We start from the raw sequence: 22,750 nt of genomic DNA on the forward strand, positions 1-22,750 counted from the left end.
GGGTTTGGTCTCACGCCGATTGCTCCTCGGGCCCTGATGTTGCTGTTGGGGGCGGCCGGCGCGCTCGGTAAGCCACTGCTGTATTTTACCCGTTCCTTTTTGGACTCACTGTTGTGCTCTTGTTATATTTAGTAAATTCGTTTTATTCAACCTACGAATTCTCTTCCTTTTGCCCCTCCCCTCTTTCACCGGGGGGCGTCTGGCTGCCGGCTGAGCTCAGGCCTCCCAGGCTGGCACCGGGGCATCGTTCCTCGGGGGTCTTTGTCCGCACAGCAGCACAGCCACGTGGGCACAGACATTTTCACCAATGTCCCAGAACTTCACAGGAAAAATCGGAGAGTAGGGCTGTTCCCCAGGCAGCGTGCTCAGAGCTGGCCGTGCCCAGCCAGGGCTCAGCGCCGGGGTGTGCCAAGGGCTCCCCAGTTGCCAGTGGCTTGCGAGCAGAAGACTCCTGTCAGTTTTCTGCAGTATTTCATAGCCATTTCCCTCAATGGTTTAAAACCCCTAGGCTGTGAATTTACTGTAAGATTAAATGTGACTCCTCACAGACCTCAGTGAAGCATCCCAGGCCTGCAAAACCTGCCACGCACACAAACCCCAAGATTTTGGGAGTTGAGCCTGGAGCAGCCAGGTGCCAGCTTGTGCGCACGTAAGGAACGCTGCAGCGTGCTACCTGTGTGTACAGAAGTAGCAAGGCAAGGTGCTAGCTTTGTCCACAAAAGTAGTATGACTAATTGTACATCAGCTCCATAAGCAAACTAACCTTGTCCTAAACTGCCCAGAGGCTTTCGGGGTTTACGAAGTCCTACAACTGAGACAGTCTTCCCCACATCTAAAAAATGTTTAGTTAAAGAGCAGAAGTGCTGCACTGTTGCAGCCGGTCCCACGCAGGAGTGGCCTGGCTGCCCGGCTCACAGCTCACACACAGCACAGACAGACCCCTTATCAAGGAATCCCATTTCCATGGAGGTTATTCAGGTTATTTGCTGAGTTCACACCGTTGTATTGGTGAAGGCCAAGTGTGAGTCTCCCCTCTCATGATGGATTTGCTGTAGCCACGCAGCACGTGTGATGAGAGCACTGGGATGCTCTATGGCTTGTTTTACACTTTTCCTAGTATTTGACCCATCTTGGCCACTGCCAGGGACCACAGCTGAGTACCTTGCTGCCATACATAGGGCTGCGCCAAGTCCCAGTTGGCATTTTGAGCCTTGAGTTGACAAAGTTATTTAAAACAAAACAAAAATCCAAAAGATTAAGCTGTCAACCAAAAAAAAAGCCACTAGCTCTTTTACAGATTTTTTTTCCTACACAGCCTTGTACCATGTACTTATATCCTGTTTAAACTGGGACTTTTTTTTTAATAGCTTATCATTACACAAGGCACCTCGTGGAAGCAGATCTTCCTCCCCTGGTTGGAAATGCCATCTCAGCGGAGGTGACACGAAGCTCGGTCCGGTGACACTGGGTGACATGCCAGGGCCCTGCAGCCTCTCAGAAGACAGAGTCGTCGAGGGCACTGCAGTAGAGATCTTCAGAGAAGCTGCCAAATTCAGTCTCTGTCTCGCTGGTGCAGGTACGTGCTCTCTGGAAAGCAAACACTGCTTTTAACTGGCAAACTGGGAGGTGAACTGAGGTTATCAACTAAACTGTGCTAATTAAGAGAGAGGAGTCATGCCATATTGTTTTAAGCCCGTGTTGAATATTCATTATGAAACAAATACTGCGAAGCCCTCACGGAACAACATGTTTTGCAAAGCACTGTGTTTCAAGTTGGTGCATTTAGGGATTAATCCAAAAAGTTTTGTGAGGTAAGAGCTGAAAAAGAGCATTGGGTTCAACAGAAGAATTCTGCCAGAAAGTTCACATTCCTGTTGAAGTTCTCATGGGGCTTCTCATCAGTGTCCCTCAGGCCAGTAGCCCACTGCACCCACAGTTTTCCCATTTGGCAAGTTTTGCACAACACGGCTGACCAGGGTGGCCCACCAGACACCCCTCTGTAGCCAAGGACAAAGAGCTGCAGGAGGAGCAGGAGGGCATGTTACAAAGCACACTCAGCTTTTTCAGAATACACAGCAGCGAAGCCCACTTGTGGGGCCACAAGCCCGCCCCTCAGGACTGAGCAGAGTTGCACAAGCAGGTGTGCCAGCCCGGGGTGACTCGCAGAAAGCAGTAGTTCAGTGGCTGGGAAGCTTGCAGGGGTGGCAGGAGGCAGAGTGGTTCCCACGGACCATGCTGCCACCATGGTGTGGGGCTTTCGTCACCTTATGCCTCTGTTTGCGTTACAAATTTAGGAACTGAATGCCCACAACAAACAGCTGCTGGGGATTTCAGTCTCACGGTGGTATCAGCAGAGACACCAGGGCTGTGGCCACGGTGCCAGCAGAAAGGCTCCAGCCAGTATTGTCCACCGGCCCCGAGCTCACTTTAATTAAAGAGATGACTAAATACAAGGCAGGGCTGCTTTTGATAATGTGAAACAGCCTTTGTGAGTTCACATTTTCTAGCTGCAGTGTTAATATTTGCTATTTCTCATATTCTTATTTGTGATACCCTAAGTCGTGTTATTTTACACCAGTGACTTTAATTAAAGACAAACATTATATCATAATCTTTTAAGCCTGTTTCCTTGACTGGACCGTGGAATAAGAACAATACCCCAAAAATCAAACCCCTATTCTAAGGGGACAAATTAAAATCAAGTTACTGAGCAGCACTTCTCTTAAGCAGACAATGAGGAGTTTTATCTTATCTGTAAGGCAAATGTATTTATCAGGAAGTAACAGCAAACATAATAAGGCTTAAGACCAGCTTAACAGTAGGACCAAAACATTTCCCATTGTTAGATTTCACAAAATAAATCAGCTCTTCAGGAGTCAACCTCCAGCTATCTGTCTGGCTGTGCTCAGTGGAAGGAGCAACTGCATTTCCATACAAAAGGCAGAGCTGTAGGTAGGGCACCATGTCCCTGAAATTTTCTGCGTATTAGAAAACACTCGACAACAGCACTTAATCCTTTTGTTCATTTTTAACCCTTCCCAAAACATTTCATCTACAAACAAGGCCAGATCCAGAGCTACTGTAGCCTGGGCCCTGTCCTTGCAGAGGAAGTGGCCACACAGCCAGGTGAGAACTGTCTGCAGCAGTTGTGATTGCAAGAACAGCCTGACAAATTGCTAAATTTGATGGCTAACCCGCTGTTATAGTCAGGACTGTGAGTATTGTTACATTAACTGCACCCATGAATTCCTCATTTGGCATGTTTTGCACAACATGTTTGACAGCATCCTCCACATTTAATATGGATATTAGAAATTCTAAGAGGTCAAAAGGCTTTAACTGAGCAGTAACAAGCTGTATGCTTACAGCCTTACAAGGCAAGAGCGTCACAGAAACACAAGCATTCCTTCTAGTCAAACACAACAACAACAACAAAAGTGACTAAAATGTTATTTTACCTCATACTCATTTGGGAAGGGATCTCTGAATTTGTTGCTGGGTGCTGGAATTGGTGGAAACAGTTTACTCCATACGTGGTTTCTGCAAAAAAAACAGTAGTGGAGGGATGTGAAAGGATTGCTTTTTGGATGACGTATCCAACAAGCAAACAAACAAGAAATCAAAAGGGGCCAAAATAATGGATAATGGTCCACCAGAGCCACCCCAAGGACCAGGCCCGTGTGCCATTCCTCACAGGACACTGCTGGACCCCGGGGACATGCGGATGGCGAAGAGGTGGTGGGCTGACACTCTCCCCCATCAGCCTCTCCCATCGCAACCAAGAGCTGGGCGAGAAAGTCCAATCCAAGGGGCGCTGCCGTGGCTTTTTAACAGCCTGTCTTGGAGAGAAATTAATTGCTCTGATCTGTCTGTTCACACTCGTGTTCTTCCCAAGGGCTGCATTGTCATGTACCTTGTTTGGACAGTCAAGACAGGCTGCCTCTTGCTCAGACTTTGGTTTCTGGACATAATCTGCCAGCATCTTATGGTAGGAGAACAACTGCAAATAATTGTGTGCTGAGGGAACAAGAAGTAGACAAGGAATGGGACCAGAGATGGCTGACAGTAAACGGTTCTGCTTAGCAGTGTAATAACTCATCCTGCTAACACCCTTTGAGATACTCCTTCCCTGCCTGACACTCTTTAGTCTGGCTCAAGCATACAGGCATATGTAATTTTGTGATAGCAAGTGCTGCAGAGGGAACTTTTACTTATCTTTGATATATCCCAGAGTACAGACTTCACATTTCAATGGGCAAAACGTGTTCACTATCTCTACCCCTGGATAGCACAATGTCCAAATAGGGCCAGATTTTAACGGGAACTTGACCTGAGTGAAGATTACATGATTTAGAACAGAATTAGCATCTGGGACCTGTTCTGCGGAGCAAGCCTGATATCTGTGAAGCAGAGATGTGGCCAAGGTCTGGAAGCGCTCTGCTGGGACCAAGGGCAGATCTGCTCCTCTGCCCTGTTCATTTCATGACAGTTTTCGTGGCTGATGTCTGGTTAGTTCAGTGCTTATGTTCTTACAACTATTCTTCTTCCAAAACCTTTCTGAGTTCTGTCAAGTTTTCTTTTATCCTATTATTCCCCCTCACTGGGGAGCTAAGAAGGAATAATCTTTTCTGACTATCACTTTGGAGCTAAACCTTTCTGGCTGAGCTGCTGCTGCCTTGAAAGGAGACACTGATGCTTAATTAATTATGAGACAAAGGGAAGGGCCATACCACTGCTCACATGATGGACCTGACCAAGCAAGCTATGGGATGTCTCCCCACTGCTGGACCCGGACAAGGGTCTGTGATGGAGGTGTACAGGTAAAAGTGGGAACATGGGGAGGAAAAGCAGGGTTTAAGTGAGTTTGGTTTTAGGAGACATTTGCATCCGCTTTGTTGACACACTGAATGCAGTCCAACCATTGCTGGCTGCAGAGGACAAGTCAGGCTGTGAGGTCACCACCAGCAGAGTGAGACAGTCAGGTGGCTGCTGGTAGTAACTCAGGAGTGGGACCAGGATGAGTGTCAGTATTAATGCTACAGCACCTGGCATCATCTCTATTCTTCTCAAATTTCCTGCTAAGGGTTAGGTCATTGTGACCATACCCAGGTTAGCTTTGCAGTCACTGTTGTCTTTGTGACTCCTGCACTCCCTCACATCTCCCAAGCCTCTCAGGAGGAAGGCCCTAGATGCCCCAAGATTTCACCTGCACCTTATTTCAGCTCTGAATGTGGTTTTGATTTTAGGTATTGCTGTGCAATATAACCAGCAAGATTTGGTCTCATTTGAAATTGGCGCATTTCTAGTTGTCTGTTTGTCAATAAAAGATTGTGATGGAGCCATATCAAAATTATTTATTGAGTCAGCAAAAAGCGTAGGTTACATGTTGCTTCTGGAACAGAAACACTTAAGGAAGGGTGTACAAACGCCCAACAGAATGAGGCAGAAGCACACGTGTTTGAGGGGGCTGCTTGCCCCTCAGGTGAAAGTCTTTGCAGTGAGGCGTTGGTGGGGGTGGTGACAGTGGTGCCCTCAGAATGGTCTTGTTCTTTTTTGCAGGACACTGAAAAGGTGGTGTTATGTGATTAAGTATCTTGTCACAAAAAGTGTTCCAGTTATCCCTGCTTGTCTCTACACGGGTTAGAGCATGGCCCTTTCCATTAGTGCTACTTGGACCTTCAGGCTTTGGAAACAGCCCAGGGGACCCTCATGCCTTAACTCAGTGTTTCAGGGCCTCCAGTTATTGTGCTGTGACTGTCTTTCTAAAATTTGCCACTTTTCCCACGGGCTGTGACATGAAAAGGCCAAAGATAAATAAAGAGAAATAAGCACTTGAGCAAGTTCTTCTTTTCCTTCTTCTAACTGCTACGATGAGATTGATAAAATATTTGTTTTCACAGTAAGTTAGAGTGCCTTTTCTAGTGTCTTGCCTCCACCGAGATTCCTCGTGACATTTTCCAAACGACTTCCCTGTAGCGGGTGGCTGTTGACTGCTGGTCATGGACTGGAGTGGGGTGCAGAGGAGGGAGGGGTACCTGGTGGAGGCTGGGATGACCACACTGCTTTCTGGGTATGGACAGCTACTGACTGGCCTCATGTCAATGAAGTGGAGGGCAGCTGGGAGCAAGTTATTAACTACATCCTCCTGTGGGCTCACCTCCAGGAGAAAATGTTATTCCAATGTACAGCATAAGGAATTACAGAAGATGTGCATTCACAGAGACAAAGGGCAAACTAGGAAAATGTTCCATTGTGCTTTTTATCAAGATGGTTAACCCCATCAGCTACTGCAAGTAAGTGAAGGGAGAAGACTATCCAAACAGTCCCAGAGGGCTCCTTTGCCTTGTAGCATCTGCCAAACGGTGGGCTGTATCTCTGACTGCAATCACCAGGAAGCACACAGAGAAATTGCCAGAACTCTTTGCTGTAATGAAAGTCCTTATAATGGCTCCAAATTGTATGAAATTTGAAATGATTCTGTGGCTTGAGTTTCATGGTGCACTTCATGAATTTTCAGGAGCAGTAAAAACTGCGACTACTAATGAAACTGTAATCTAGGGAACCTGTTCTATTTTTCTTTTTTTTTAATATCTGCAGATACAACAAATGAGCAGGCTAAGCACTGTGTTTCATCTTCTTACACTTCCCACCTCCTCCCAGCACAGGCTGGGGGATTAGAGAAGTGGCAAGAAGCACCTTGGGAAGGGTGGAGTAAAGCTAGCAACTTCATGGAATTCAGTGCAGCAAGCAGATAAATTTTAATCACTTTGGCAAAGATGGAAAATAATGAGCGTTTGGGTGCTAGGGAATTATATCCTAGCCAGGCAGAGAGAAGCTCCTAGAGCAACCTGTTTAGCATCACGCAGCCGGACCCGGAAAAGCTAGATTTGCCTAATGTATTAAAGTTCATAAAATGCATTAGTACAGCATCTTCAAGCTGGTTCTTGAGTAGGAGTCTTTCCCTATACCTATCGCTCCCCCTGTAGCTGTTTCAGGATCGCCGCAGGGGGTAACTGCGTAATATCCAAATCCTTGCAGAACTCCACAGGAAAACATGGAACAGTATGACTGCTACTAACTGGTGTTGGTGTTTTGCTGTCCGAAAGAGAGGAGAGAGCTGATGAAATTGCTGCTGGAGCAGTGGAGAACCTACAGCTATAGAGACAGGTCAATCCATTAAAGAATCAGTGACATAAGTAAGAGCAGTTTGGGGATTTCCACCAATACATCAAGGCAGCATAGCCGGGAACAAGTGCATACGCACACAACATGAATAAACTCTGGGGAATTAATCTATCTTGTTACAAAAAAGGATTGCTTATTGAGACCTGCTGTGCTAATTAAATTGACTTAAGAACAGGTTATCATAGACACCAGACACTTTAGGGGGAGTTAATAACAGTTATTCTAATGTAACATTCCTGTAGACAAGACCTTTATTTGATAAAGGAACTGCAGTATGGAAAGGAAAACAGCCAAGAACACATCAGGATGAACAATAAATTAAAAGGCATTAAGGAAATTATTAAGAAATTAGCAGAGTCAAGGACAGCACTTACATTACTGGGAGTTGTGGCTATTGTGGACTCATAATTGCTGCTTGATGTATGTTTCAGGGGAGAGGCTTGTAATTACATTGATTCTTTAAGTTATTACTTGGATTTGACTAGTCACAGCTACAGAAATCCAAAGTGTATCTGGATTTCTTCACAGCCCATTTTGGGAAGTTTGTCTATATGACTTTTACTATACAGCATTCATAACCTCTGTGGTAATTAAAAATAAACTAAACAAGTAGTTGACAAACTCAAAGCAACCAATAGTTCAATGCACTTGCTCCTATTAAGAGGTCGAGAGGAGCAGCAAGTACAGGAGCAGTGAATTTTTACCTCTTCAGAGCACTTTCCATACTCCTTTGATGCCAACTGAAACTCAGACTACATGCCCAGGGCCCCAGCTAGAGTGTAGGTCTGCAGGCTGAACTAGACATGTCTGAGAAAATACTGGCCTGTACATTTTAGCCATGAAAGATGCTCTCAGCAGCTTTCACCAGGGTTAAAGACGGAGACCTCCTGGGGAAATCACTGACCTGACCAGATCCATTGACCAGATCCATTCAAGTGACAAATGCAATAAGGACAAAGATTTTGAACTTTGAACACCCTCTTACCCCACCAATTTTGCTGAATGTTACTGTTGGTAATTAATGAGGCTTATTATTACTATTCAGGACTTTTGCTTTGTGCAATTATGTTTGAATACCAAATTTGGTGCCCTTTATTAAAATAAAGCAATGCTTTTAACATCCCCCATCTGTTGAACACCTAGTCCTTATTTATGTTGTAATTTAAAAGATAATACTTACGTTTTGCATATTATAGCAATGAGCAGGAATGTGCAGCATGAGAACACACAGAGCACAGCAAGAATCCAGGCTATAGGATTGTCCAGTTTGTTTTGTCCTGAATTTCAAGAAAAAAATAAATATTTTAGTGCAGATCATTTTATACACACTCTCACAAAAGATTTCATCAGATGTTTTAAGTGTTTATATTCAGATCACAAATTAATGTGTGAATGATGAAAACTTGCTATCTAGAAGTAGAAACAAAATGCAAAGCTTAAGGAACAATATCTATGAAACTGACTTTCTAATTTCAACATTAAATTTCTTTCATTTTGACATGAAGGAGAGAACAAGCCAAAAAACATGAAGAGCCCGGGCCACCAGAAGAATGATACGGTCTGTTAGCTGCCGTCCTGAGACACACAATGGCACACAGCAAGCGCATGACTGGTACTCGACAAACACTGTTCGCTAATAATCTCAGGCACAAATTGTTTCCCATTAAACCATTCTTAATTTCTGTTAATCCTTTCTAGACAGGAAATGGATTTCTCTGGCTTCCTAAATTGGCCTGTAAAAAAGACATCGAAACCCCTCATTTTTCTTGTGAGCTGGTTGCTGATAACATTTCCTGAGGAAGAGTTTCTCTACTGCCTCTGCCTGTGAGCAGACACAGGTATTCCTATCAAGGTCAATGTTTCTGTTTTGAAAAGGCATTGCTCATTGACCACAACCATTATTTTGTGTCACATTATGCAATATAACAAAAACATTTACATTGAACTGTGTTTTCAAAAGGCTGCCAAGTCCATGTGTGCTTACGATAAGTACCTGTCCTATGCATCAAGGTGTCAGCACTGCCATTACCAGGTAATTGAAAGGACATAAATCGGCCAGCAGCAGGAGTGTTGGGTTCATTGGTGCTGTAGACAAAATTGTATTCAATTGTGGCCAGATTTGTTTCTGAGAAATGAGGAGCTCAGCCTGCTGTCTCTGCTGAGGGCTGTGCTTGCAGGGCAGTCCCTGGGAGCAGTGTGTGGATGATGCCATGAGCCAGCCTGTGTAACCCATCCTGTGCCTCCGTGTCACCCAGACGGGGTACACAGTCAGCCTCGCAACTGCAGATGGGTTAGGATGGTTTATTTTGTCTGCAGGGTTACCACTTTTCTTTCAAGAAAATAAGATTTAGGATGTAACTTTCCATGGGTTAAGACTTACTCATGTAAGTCTTGAGGATGACTTGGGCAGCAAACTGTAGAAAATGGTTAAGTCCCATAAACCAATTTTAAGCCTCCCAGCGTGATGTCTGGGAAGTGCCTCTGTTTTCCAAACCAAAAATGGAAGGGTCCTAAGTCTCTTCCATCATTTGTCGGTTGGCGATGGCTTCAGAAAGGCATGATCAGACCACACTAAGTGTCACTGCAACTCAGAGTAAGGTGAGGGACACGCAGCAATGGCAGAGGCTCTGCTGTGGCTCTGAGGACCCGCCCTGGGTGCTTCTCCTCGGGCTTCTCTCCGAGGTGCCTGGAGGTACCGGGCCAGCCCCGCACACCACAGAACCAGCACAAGCCCATGCACCTGCCTGGTGAGAGGTGTCCATGTCCTCCGTGAAACAGAGGGAACAGATGACACTTCCTCAGAGCCACAGAGCAAGTTAACAGCAACGCTAATGGGACTGGCTGAAGTTCATACCAAAATCCTGCGACCTACGCAGTAACCTGTATTGTGTTGGTGAACTGCAACAAGCCTCTAAAAACCCTTTTTCATAAGAAAAACTGAAGTAATTGGACCTATCCTTGGATAGTTTTGAGATTTAAGTAAATTTTTATGGAAGACTGATTTTTTTTTTAATCACCAAGATGAATTTTCCATATTTGATACGTGCAGTGCACGAGTAGAGGTTCCCATAACGGTGACGTTTCCAGATTCCTCAGTCATCCTCACGCTGTGCAGCAGAGACAGCTCCAAAAGTGCTCTGGCAGTCATAGAGCTACCCTCCAATCTTTCAGCCTTGCTGGGAAAGCAGAATCAGAACAGGACAAATGTGCTGTGAGGTACATCTCAGCCCCAAACTTGACCTGTGGATCTTTTAAGCTGTGAACTCTGGCAGTGGCTGTTCACATATACCTGCAGCTTCAAAGATTTGATTCATATTGGGCTGCTGTGCGTAGTTAATGAAGGTGTCCAGCCCACTCAGCTGCACTGATGATTTTTTTACCTAGTTTTGTTTGACCACAGTGCTTCTAAACAACCTCTTAGAGACAGATGGTATCAAGGTGCAGTTTTACAATGCCACTTTGGCAGCGTATGGCTGCATTTCACAGGGTTTGGTCACCACCGCCCAAGGACAGGATCCAGAACTGTGTTTCAGCTTTTGACAGCTAGAGGATTGCTGCTACAGGATGGACAGTCTAGGCCAGTGTTTTTCTCAAGAACTGGGCACAGAAGAGGTCTACTGGTCTTAAAGTTGGTCTCATCAGAATATTTCCCAGATAAGTGCTTAAGGCTAATAAACAAACCCAGCTTTCTTAATAATGAGATGTTGGTCAGCCCTGCTCTGCCCTGAATGCGTGGTTGGGTTGCTGAGCTTCTTTTCCCAAGGGCTTTCCAGTGCCGTGGAGCCAGGTGGAAGGTCAAGGGAACATGTTAGAGTGAGAAGGCAAAACATCAACAGATTTGCATTCACTAGCAAATAGATAGGAGGGAAAATTATAGTAAACAGGAGAGTGAAAGGGTCTTTTTATTATTTTTTTTTTTAAGTGAAAACCAGGAAGTTAAGAAACTCAAAAGATAAGAGCAAAGGAGGATGTCTAAGAAGAAACAGTTGATAACGTGCTGTGATAAAGAAACTGTTATTTCCAGAAAAACATGTTCAACAAGCAGGAAATACAGAACAAAGTGGGGCAAATTAACATGTTCCAAAAATGCTAAAACCATGCTCTTTTTGCTTCCCTCAACATTTAAGAGTTCAGATAGCTTCCATAAAGTAATAGTTGACATGGTCACTCATATTAAATTCCAGCACCAATATTATAATGCATGCCAGGGAAACGCATGTGTAAACTAAAGAAGTAATGCAACTAAAAGGCCTTCCCTAGAGTTTAAGCCTTAAGCTTAAAAGCAGTCTCTGAAAACATAAGCATGTGAAAACCAAACACTGTCTAAAAAATTCCTCAATATATCTGAACGATTGCTTGGAAAAAATTTTTTCATTTTTCTGGAACACTTGATTTAACTCCCATTGGCATTAACAAGTCAGTTTTTTTCCTTCAAATACCTATTTTCCTGGCTTCTATTAAAATTACTTGGTGTTGTGCATGCTCATGATTAGGCAGCATTTGCTTTCCAGAAATGTAATAATATTCATTACAAGACAGAAGCATGTCATTCTTACCAACATAAATAACTTCACTCCAGTCACTCCAAAATCCTCTCGTACAACATATGTGATGATTAGCTCTTATTTGTATGGAATACCTGGTGGTAACATCAATCCGTAATCTGAAGTCATTTGAGGATATTTTCAAGATCTGTTAGGAAAATAATATTGTAGTTATAGATTACTTAAGACTAAGCAATTCAGAAAACAAACTTTAATCATGTTTATATTTTTATTTTTTAAAAACTCATTTACTAGAGTAACTGTGAGCATCTGGCCTTGCTTTTGAAGTAAGATCTCTATTTCAATAGGTGTCGTTTCTCTCATAATACACCAATATTTCAAGCCACGTTCTTGAAATATGCCTCATTTTTGCATTCTTCCTTAAAACACTTAGTGCTGGATTTTCAGGATTATCCATCCTCCTATTGTTCTGAACCCAGATGCATAAAACTGAATAACTCCAATTTTCGTCCTGTTTTCCTAGGTCACTTGGGGATAGTTTGTTGCAAACATAAATGACATCCAGAAAAAGAGGAAAAATATGAAAAATTGATGAGTCTTTGATTTTTCTGAATCCTAGTCACAAATGGGTCACAAGTTTCACCAAAAGTCCAGTTTTAAAAATGTACTAACTGAAGGTTTTATTTTAAATCTTTTAATGTTTGTAACATATCCATGAATATGAAGACTTTTTCAGCAGGTTGTATAAAGGCAAATTCTAGCTCTATAGGACAGTCAGCTCAGAGACAGGAATACTGTGCAATTCTTGGACATCAGAGAAGCAATTACCTGCTTGTTACCTGACTTCAAGTTGAAGAGGTAAAATTCATACTCAAAACATTCTTTAGGAAAAGGAGAAATCGGCTTCTCCCATGTGGCCAGGAGATCGTTTTGCTCTAAGAGCACAGTGACATTTCTGGGCACATTCACTTTCTCTACAAAAACAAAACTACTGGTTAAGTTATTTATAGAGCAAAGTTTAAATACTAACAATCGGAGCATTTTACAACCTCATAGTGTTTCCAAGTGGGACCTATAATCCTTGACTTTATTACACATATGGGACAGAAAAGATAAGAATTTAGGAGAAATAACTATATTGTCGAAAACAGTTAAAGGAAAACAGTTTTAAAAATCCACTTAAAAGTTTTGGAAAACTAGACTGAAGAGGGGGAAGAATTTCTTCAATTAATTTTCACAAAAGCATTAAATTAATAATAGAACAGTTAGAAAAACTTCAGGAAAAAAACAGATGTAACCAAGAAAGTTGCTGAAAGCTGGAACAAATTCAAATGAATGGATCAGCAGCTACAATGGGGATGATTTCTAAGAAATACAGCAACTGTGTTATCTTAGTGAAGCTAGGAAAAAGGGAAATATAACCTGTTTACAAAAAAGTGAAAGGCATGGGGCTAATGAAGGAAAAGGAATTATTTGGATAGGTGAAAGTTGATAGTCTATGGTTGATACTACCTTTTATTCGACAGTCTAATGCCCTTCTTTAAAAGGCATGGTTATCTTGGACATCATGTGGGGTTTTTTAACTTAAAGGCTGTAAAATAAAAGGTAGTAAAAACTGTACTTGAAGATGTATTGACTAAATCAATTGAAAGTTAATATTGGAAGTAATGGTTTGACTAACAAACAGAATAACTAACTGTCTTCCTAACTTTTTTTTTGTCATTCTATAATTTAAAATAATAAAATCAAAGTTAGTTAAAATCATCCATTTCTGTCTTATAATCTCTTTCAATTTCATTAAGATGTCTATGCAAAACTAGCACATACTTTCACCTGCATTCAGAACCATTCAATCCAGTAGTATTCTCCCACAAATCTTTTGACAAGCCTGCTAGACATTTACATTTTTTTTTAAATATATATTTCTACTCACCAATGGCATTTTGGTTAAATAACTGCTGAAAAGGCTTGATTGCATCATAATTGCTAGACCCATTAATGTGTATTACAATGAGCTTGTCAACCTCTTCAGGATCAATATGAGTCACTGAAAATCTGCACTCAGTATTTCTGTTCCACTTGTCTTTGATATAATCTTGACATTCTTCAGTGTATGTCTCATACCTGAATTAAAATACTTATGAGACTTGATGATCTTAAAGAAATTCACTGCTGACTAAAATGGGAGAAAACACCAACCTGTAAAATAGAAAGTACTTGGTATCTTCAGGTGCCCCTTGGCCAGGAAGCCAAGTGCAATGGAGAGAAACAGTGCTAGAAATGGTGATGCGAGTAACACAGGACAAATTAGTGACAGATGTCTCTGGAGTACCTAGAGAGTCAAGGAATTATAAAGCAGAAAGAAAAACCTTATTACGAAAGTCATAAGAAATTAATGTTGCTGAAACACTTTGTTTACAGTCTTTGGTCCATTATATCTATGTCTGTTGTATCCAATTCTCTTCCTTATCACAGAGGTCTATCAGTTATGGCTGGTTGAAGATTCCCAAACAGCTTAAGTAAAGCTGTACCACACAGCACCATTACATCTTTCACATGCACCAAGGCAACATGATCTTTTAATATCCTGGAGTATATGAAAGTAGGTTATCTTAGCCTTAGCAAGGAGTTTTTAGAAAATTTTATATGGGTTATCCATGTTCTGCCCCTCCAGATTTTACTCCAGGCTTCACAGCAGTAGGGAAAGGCATGAATTAATAATTTTGTAAGATCAGTATAGCAGGTAGAGGGGAAAATGCTGCATTTTTCAAGTATTAAACGTGTCACCTTTTGATGTCTACTCCACAGACTGGGGCAGAACAGAACCCCCCCCTACATTTCTTCTTACCTGGCAGAGGCGGGATTTTTTCCTTCACCCAGTCACTTCTCATCTGAAGGTCATCATGGAGAAGTAACGTCCGAACTTGTGCAGAGAAACCATTGTGCAGTGCAGCTGTTCGGATACTGTGAGTCTTCTTTGTATCATACTTAAAAATAAATTTAAAAAAAAGTATCAAAAAAGCATCACATGTGATGGAAGCTGAATTAAGGGACCTGCAAAGACTGAGCTGGTCTTCGCAAAGAGGCAAATGAGCCAGCTAACTTAGCTGGTTATATTAAGTGTATAAAGCTAGAGAGTACAAATGATCTACGAAAGAAGTGTGTAAGGTTTCTCATTTAAGAAAGCAGGACCCTTATCTTAAAACTTTGTCTATAGCATACAGCTGTGATGAAACATGGTGTGACATTTGGATGATACCCTGGCATTAATGTTAATTAAGTGAGCTGACTTGAACTGAGAGTGATACCACTTAAAACTGGTATCCAGCTTCCCCCGCAAGGTGAACACTGCAGAGACTGCCAGTTCCCAGGCTGCTAACCCTTGTCCCAGCAGATCTGCCAGTGCTCAAAGTATATGTTATTGACAGAAAAGAAAAAGTATTCAATATGTCACACCTACTGCACCCTAGTTTGGTGCAATATGTTTAACTTAACAGGAACTTAACCTGCATATGATGCTGGACTTATTTTTTATCCTACCTCTTCAGGCACAGGACTTAGGATTTTCACATCATATCTAATAGTGTAGGGTTTTTGTTCTTGATTAGGGTTTGGTTTCCAGTGTAAAAGTACTTGTGCTAATGCAGAGACTGTAAGTGTCAGGTTAACAGGTGGGAAAACCTGAACTGTAAAGAAGAAAACAAAAATATTCATAACACAGTAATCCAGTGAATTGTTTAGAGCAATAACTGTTTACAAGCAATGAGCAATACAAGGAAATAATTTCATTTCAATATTATATTATCTCAACAGCTTCTTATAAAATGCTTCTAATATTCAAAAAAATAGATAACAATCAAAACTTCATCAAATAAAGGTTTACTTAAAACATTATTTTTTAAAGCAGTTTCAACTTGAAAATCACAATGCTATATTACACTTGGCTTGTTAATTAGGTTCATGTTTTACAACTGGATTCTTATAGCCACATAGACACTGGGCATCTGTACTGAAACAGGGCTGATCAAGTAATCAACTGTATGAACAATTCTCACACATAAGCTTGCAAAAGAGCATACTGTGGGGGCTTTCCAAGAGAAGGCTGACAGCCACAAAAAGTTATATGTGAGAGAAGAAACAAAATGATGAACAGAGGAATTAAGCACAAATGGAAGAAAACATAGAAGGATGGGAATGATAATTTAAAGCGACAGGGCAAGAGGGATTCCTGGAGCTCACATGGAAATGAGGGAGATCTCATGCTGGGGGAAGATGTTAGCATATAAATAGCAAGGCAATGAAATAATCAATCTACTCCCCTCCATTTCTAGAGTTCTTCGGAGCCTGTCCTCCCTTAATCACCATCTCCAAGGCAGCTGAGGGATGTCAGTCCCCACTTCTCTTCTCCCATGATTTCAACCTTTGATGCTCACTAGTTCAATATTCAAGCATGCACCTTGCATTAGGAAAACCGCCTCATAAAGGCTCAGAAAACCCTGACGCAAACTATTCTTAAAAAATGTTCCTTGTTGAGATGGCCACAAAAAATGTCTCCATCAAAGTTGTGATACACCAGCATTATGCCAGCAATGCTTTTTGTTGCCATGTTTCTGCAGCTAACTGCAGATTTGTTCCTGGAAATTAAATTGCTATCTGGAAAAATGCCTTTGCTCTGGCTGGATTAAATTGTTGAATAAACCAGGCCAGGAACTACTGTCCAGCCCAGAGGGCAAGTGGCATGGCACAGCTTGCATCTACATGCCTCATGGCTCTTCCTCTCAAAGCAGAAGTGTCCTCAGGCACCGCCTGGGATCAATCTAACAGAGAGGGGGTACAACCATCCCAGGAAGCATGTTAACACAGCATGGTCGTTGGTGGTCCTGTACTCACAGCATGCCACAGACTGTTTTATTCATGTGTAGAGGAAAATGCCTTACCTCCTGCAGCTTGAGGTATGTTTGTCTGAACCAAGTTTGTTGTCCAAAGGAGGATCAGAAAAGTTCTCATCGTGCTGGCCATAATCATTAGATGGTAAATGAGAACGGCCATGTATCAGCATATGTGCCTGGTCACCATTTTTCAGAGGCTGGTAACTAAAATGAACACAATCACAAGTGTTAAGCACACAAACCATGGAACATGGTATATCCACATGATCAAAAGAATGAAACTGCTACCTTTCAGGGGATAGACTCGTCTCCTTTCCTTGCAGGAAAATTCATCTTGTTTGTCATAGCTAAATTTAAGTACCGCCAACCACATTTCATTTTGCTCCCTTTGCTTTTGCCAGACCTTTTTGAAAAAGCTACTGGTTTCAAACACTGTCGTGTGGATGTTCAGAGCAGCAGTCACAGAATTAGAGCATCTCCCCATGGAGAGGAGTGAGTCGGGTTCAGGTATACTGGCTTTCAGTAGAGTCCCATTTACGCCAAGAACAGAAATAACCATATTTTTAGATGCCACTATATATAAAACACCCACTTACTGGAATTTACTTTCCAGTCTCTATTTTAATAAAGCTCACTAAAGAAGCTGTCTCAGTGCTCACCTCAAGGCTAATTCTCCAGTGTTAATTATTGGATGTAAAAGAAAAAATTTTGTTTGTTTCGGATTTAACCAAACAAGTATTTTAATGCTTAAACCCAGCGTGTTCTTATGCTTCCTATAGATTGTTTCATGAAGTACTGGGAGAAAAAAGTCTGTGTGTAATCATTCATGTATAACCTAATATAAACAACATGGAAATACAGAACAGCAGCTTTCCAAAATGTTCTTTCTGAAGAGAAATACGCCCTCCCAGCTCAATCGCACAGCTTCCCTGGGGCACTACAGCAATTGCTTGTATGGAAAACATAATATTTTCAGATGGTAATGAGCAGAGAAAGCATCTTTAACCCATCAGTTCTCCCTGAACCTCCCATAAATAACACAGGGACTGGAAGCACTCCAATTGATCACAGTTGGAGTACTTCTGGTATACAGTAACTCTCACAATGGTGTATGAATGCTGACTTCATTAAAATGACACATAATCTACAATACAGTGTGTTTCTTAATGTCCAGGTCCACTTGTTATCTATATTCATATTTTGTATGTATCTGCTATTCTGCTAGCCAAAATGTGCACAAGGCTAACTGGACCTCTGGTGTTTGCTGATGGATTATTCCGGGGGAGTCAAGGTTTGCTTTTACCTGTGCTGGATTATTGAAAGACATTTTGGTACTTCCAAAATGTATGTGAATCACAAACAACCAGGTAATTATTATTCACACCATACATTTATGCCTACACAATGCCTCCAAAACTATTTCCATTATTACTGCATTACCATTCATGAAAAGTCTGTTCTTTTGGATTTTTCCACTTGAATACCATGCAGTCCTCTGCTTCACAAGATTATGTTATTCTGGAGGGTATTATGTGGACCGAACACAAGTTTACAATGGCACATGATCTCTGCTACACCTGAACTGCTTTATCTGATAAAAACTAATTAAAAATACTGCTAGAACATGACACACATTTCCAATATGCTTTTGTACAAATTGCTGGCATCAGGCTTGCTTTCCTGCTTCAGAAAACATTGCCTCATTTACCTGATGAGACTATTAAATAACTTTTTTTCCTCTATTTAAAAGTAAAAATGTATCAACTTCAAGTCCCTGAAAACTACCTTCTTATTTTCATACTAGCAATAACCCCAGTACAACTCTGCCAGGAACACAGTTCTGAACTGCACAGATGTGTGTGTATGTGCTTTTATCCTACCTGTCTGGTAACATTACCCACCCGTAATGTTCAGAGCTCTCCCACCGACCACCTACAACCAAACCAGAGCTAAGAAGCAGCTTCAAGTAGAGTAAGCTCTTGTAATGTGAAACAAGTACCTCAGCAAGAAAGACACAAGAACCCACCAAAGGGCATTCCACTCGCATAGAAGAGAGATGGGGGGACAGGTTGTGCTTCCCCAGATGCAGTCAAAGCCTTAATCAAATAAGACATCGGGTACAACTACAAGATGTTCAGAAAGAAGCTTCATTAGTTCCACTGCTAAGACCACTCACTTTTTCTTTTTTTTAAAAAAAGCAATCACTTCAGAACATTATTAAAAAAAAAAAATCTTTAAAAAGCCTCATGTTTTACAACTGCTTAGGATTCTACTAACTTGAGTAATGTATGTTGGTTTCAGGACTGCTGTGGCATTTAGCACAACTGAAAAAGGTGGCTCTCTTGGATTTACTTAAAGTGGATTTGGCTACCTACAGAATTGTTTTGCTTCATCCTCAAAAGGTAAGGATTCTGAATCTTCCTGGGAACATTCCTTTCTCTATACTTTTGAAAATATCCTAAAGATCAGTTTTTCAAATGTACTTTTGCTGTCTAAAAGCATGCACATATTAGACACTGATCTAACATTTTCTGAGCAGCAGTTTACTGATTTGAAACTGGATATAAAATGTTACCTGTAATGCAGATTAGTTTTCAATTATTATCCCTGTTCTTTTCAGTTTATCTTTTCCTGCCTTGTTTTCAAAAATGCGATTTTTCTTTTTCTTGCTATCAGACTAAGATTGAAAATACAGGTTCTGGAAGAGGTATTTCTATAGCTGTACAAGAACACCTTGCAGTCTGTGATACCCTTTGTGTTTCGTGTGAGAAATTACTGAAAAAAGAATCAAAATAAGTGTATTCAAGTAAAGATGTTAACTAGAATCTACAAGAGGATTGCCCTCCTCACAAAAATGAATATAGCAAGTTCTCAGGACAAATAAAAGCCTTGAATATATTATGTTAAATTATATGTGGTAAACAGTAATAAGCAAAAGGTAAAGAATGTATTCCCTTCACAGAGGGTATACTCCTTAAAGGACAGTAAAAAATCCAAACCATAGAAAGCAGCCCCTAAAAGGTAATGATTTGCTTACTTATTGCTGATGTGTTGCACTATCTCAAAAGCAACCAGTCAGAAGCAAATTCCAGATGCATTTCCCAGTGTAAGGCAAAGCTGATGTTGAAAAGCGGGACCTTTGCAGTCTTCAAAGCAAACACAAGACAAAAATGAACCACAACAGATATCCCAGGAGGTTACCTGTGGAGTCCCAAAAGTTCCGTTAAGAGTCTGCTCTGTTTGTTCAAACATCCTGTGGGTCATCTCCCTGTGGGTTTCTTTTATAACTGCTGTCTTTCAAGTACAAATGTGATAGGTACTTCAGAAATGATGGCAGATGATAAGTTAGACAAGCATGCATTGAAAAAGGGAACTACAGATTTAACCACAAGATGGAAGGCTCCATACAAGCACACAGTTTAGCCCAGAAATGGTTTTACTTTATTTATTGAGGGTTATTTGTATACCATACGCTGATAATTCTCTAATAACTTTGCAAGAGCAGGAATGTTTAATGACTGACTGCAAAGAAATAACCTATTGCCAGCTGGCTCTGAACCACTGCTGATATCCTAGTTTGTTCTTCCCCTGGAAAATCAAATCCAAACATTGCTGGAAAACTGCACAGGTTTTACCCAGTGGTTTTATACCACCTTGTCCAATGCTCTTGCCATATAGACATATGAGCATCAGTAGTATTTTGAGAAGTTACCAGACCAGTTTCCTAACCTTCATGCTGACAGCTTTGAGCTGTGATCCATGGGGCTGGATAACTTAGGCTCACAGGCAGGACAAGCATCAAAAACCAACTCAAGGGCCTAGAGAAGACCCTGCAGAAAATGGGGCTACACATAATAGAGTTATAGGAAGGACGAGAAGGTGGCTAATGACTTACATTCATTAACAATCTGGATTTCAAGTACAGAGAACCCTATTAAATGTGCAGGCGACAGCAGCTGAGAGAGGTGAGTGCTTTGGAGGCTAAGACTGGAATGTTCTTGACAAATTGGTGGAAATTGGGTGCAGTTCAATATGGACAAGATCTCAACTGCATTTAGGCATAATCAACTGTAAATTACTACCTATAAATAATCAGTTATCAGCTGATTAGATAATCTGTTCCACAGAAAAGGATCTGGGGTTTTAGAGGGTCATAAACTGAAGAGGAATAAACAATGCCATGCACTTGTGTAAAAGGCACGCCAGGGCAGCGAAAAGTGAGTGTCCTCTGCAAGACACATGAAGTAATCCTTCCGCTCTGCACAGCACTGATAAAGCCTCCACTGACACACACTGTGTCCAGGTCAGATACTGCACTTAAAAAAGCCATGAAGCAGAGGAAGAGAAGCCAGTACACAGCAAAAGATAGTATGAGAGCCTATAAAGTACCAGTGAGGAAACAAGTTAAGGGAAGACTTGTGCAGAAATTTAACACATTAACCAGGAATGACACTCATAATCAAATCCTGCCATCAGGCACAGAGAAAAATTAGGTGACCTCCTAAAGTCTGGCCAGCCCATATGTCTCTGAATAAACAGCTAATTACTGGGCAGAGAGCTCTGTCCTGGTTTTGGCTGGGATAGAGTTAATTTTCTTCCTAGCAGCTGCATGCTGTGCTTTGGATTTAGGGTGAGAATAATGTTAATAACATCAGTGGATGGTTTAATTGTTGCTAAGCAGTGTTTACACTAAGTCAAGGACTTTTCAGCTTCTCAAAGCACCGCACCAGCCAGAAGGCTAGGGGGCACAAGAAGCTGGGAGGAGACACAACCGGGACAGCTGAAGCCAAACTGGCCAAAGGGATATCCCAGACCATAGGACATTGTGCTCAGTATAAAAACTGGGGGGAAAAGTGGCTGGGGGCCGCTGCTTGGGAACTGACGACATCAGTTGGCCAGTGGTGATCGATTACACAGTGCACCACTTGTTTTGTATATTCTGATCATATTATTTCCCCTTCCTTTTCTGTCCTATTAAACTGTCTATCTCACTGCAGGAATTTTAGTATTTTATTTTCCCAGTTCTCTCCTCCATCCCACTGGGGTAGGGGAGTGAGTGACCAGCTGCCTGCCAGGTTAAACCACGACAAGTTCTGACATCTACATTGAAATGTTTCTGTAGAAGAAAATTTCTAAAGATGAGCAAGAATTTCATAAGAAACAGTAGTCACAAAAAAGCGTAAGAAAAGGTTATGTTCTTAACACAGGCCTGACTATATTATTGTAGATCTGATATTTTTTTGAATAGGTCATTCCAAAAAAAAAAACCCTTTTGTGCTTGTAAGCATACTCCTGTCTGCAGTGAAGTGCTGATTTGTTGGGTACTGGATAGATCTTTGTGACGATTCTTCCCAGTTACAAAGAAACCTGTAGCACCGTTTTTGCTGAGACAAAGATTTAGCCAGGCTCAAAGGGAACCACACTCCCATTAACTCGCATGTGGGTGAGCTCCTCCTTCAGGCTCTGCTCCTTCCAACCCTAGAGATGCCTCCCCGCAGGAGCAGTGCAGGGGGGAGCGATGGAACTGTGGCCCTCGTGCAGTTGGCCAAACGCAGCCAAATGCAGTGATGTTTCACCAATTTCACAGCAGTGACATTATTACACTTGTGAGGAGGGAAGAACTGACAGCCCGAACAGTACCAAAGCCCCAAGACTCCCGTGTTATCCCATCTTGTCCGTACATCTCCACACGGTGAAGAAAACTTCAATCAATCCAGGCCGACAGCCATAAACCTAGTATTTAAAGTACACTGAGGTGCTTCTCGTAGTTCAGCAACTGTGGATGAAGTTCAGCCAAGCTTAACACCAGCCTTGGTGTTTTGGTGATTAACCAAGTGGTGTGTTGGGGTCATTAGTCCATTTCATCACGGTTGTGTCATTATCAAAACATACTTTTTTTTTTTTTTTCCTTTTGTAATCCTCCTCTCTAAACTGAAATCAAGCCACGGTAAATCTTTTACGTTTCTTCCGGAGGTCCCGTTTCTCCTATCTTACCAGGACAAACCCTCAGCTGCTTCCCACGGTGGAAGACACCGCTGGGCAGACCTCCGCGGCCTTCACCCGAGGGTGTGCCGCCGCCCCGGCTGAGGACCGGGCCCTGCTCTGCCCCCCTTACCGCGACCCAGACCCTCCCCGGCCGCCCCTCGCCGCGGCGCCGGCCTGAGCCTTCCC

The 22,750-nt window shown here is 42.0% G+C and overlaps 1 protein-coding gene across 1 annotated transcript; it reads right to left on the minus strand.

Annotated features, from left to right (window-relative positions):
- Nucleotides 1-1,479: 1,479 nt before the first annotated feature.
- On the minus strand, nucleotides 1,480-16,709 carry IL5RA (interleukin 5 receptor subunit alpha). Its single transcript, XM_026857539.1, has 10 exons — nucleotides 16,628-16,709; nucleotides 15,231-15,376; nucleotides 14,539-14,677; nucleotides 13,890-14,022; nucleotides 13,624-13,814; nucleotides 12,519-12,664; nucleotides 11,742-11,877; nucleotides 8,366-8,462; nucleotides 3,459-3,540; nucleotides 1,480-1,587 (listed from the first exon to the last, which is right to left on the minus strand). The coding sequence occupies exons 1-10, from the start codon at nucleotides 16,707-16,709 to the stop codon at nucleotides 1,495-1,497; spliced, it is 1,245 nt and encodes a 414-aa protein (XP_026713340.1). The 3' UTR covers nucleotides 1,480-1,494.
- Nucleotides 16,710-22,750: the final 6,041 nt, after the last annotated feature.

Source organism: Athene cunicularia, assembly GCF_003259725.1.
Source record: "Athene cunicularia isolate RWA chromosome 12 unlocalized genomic scaffold, athCun1 chr12_part1, whole genome shotgun sequence".
In the NCBI taxonomy this organism is placed as follows: domain Eukaryota; kingdom Metazoa; phylum Chordata; class Aves; order Strigiformes; family Strigidae; genus Athene; species Athene cunicularia.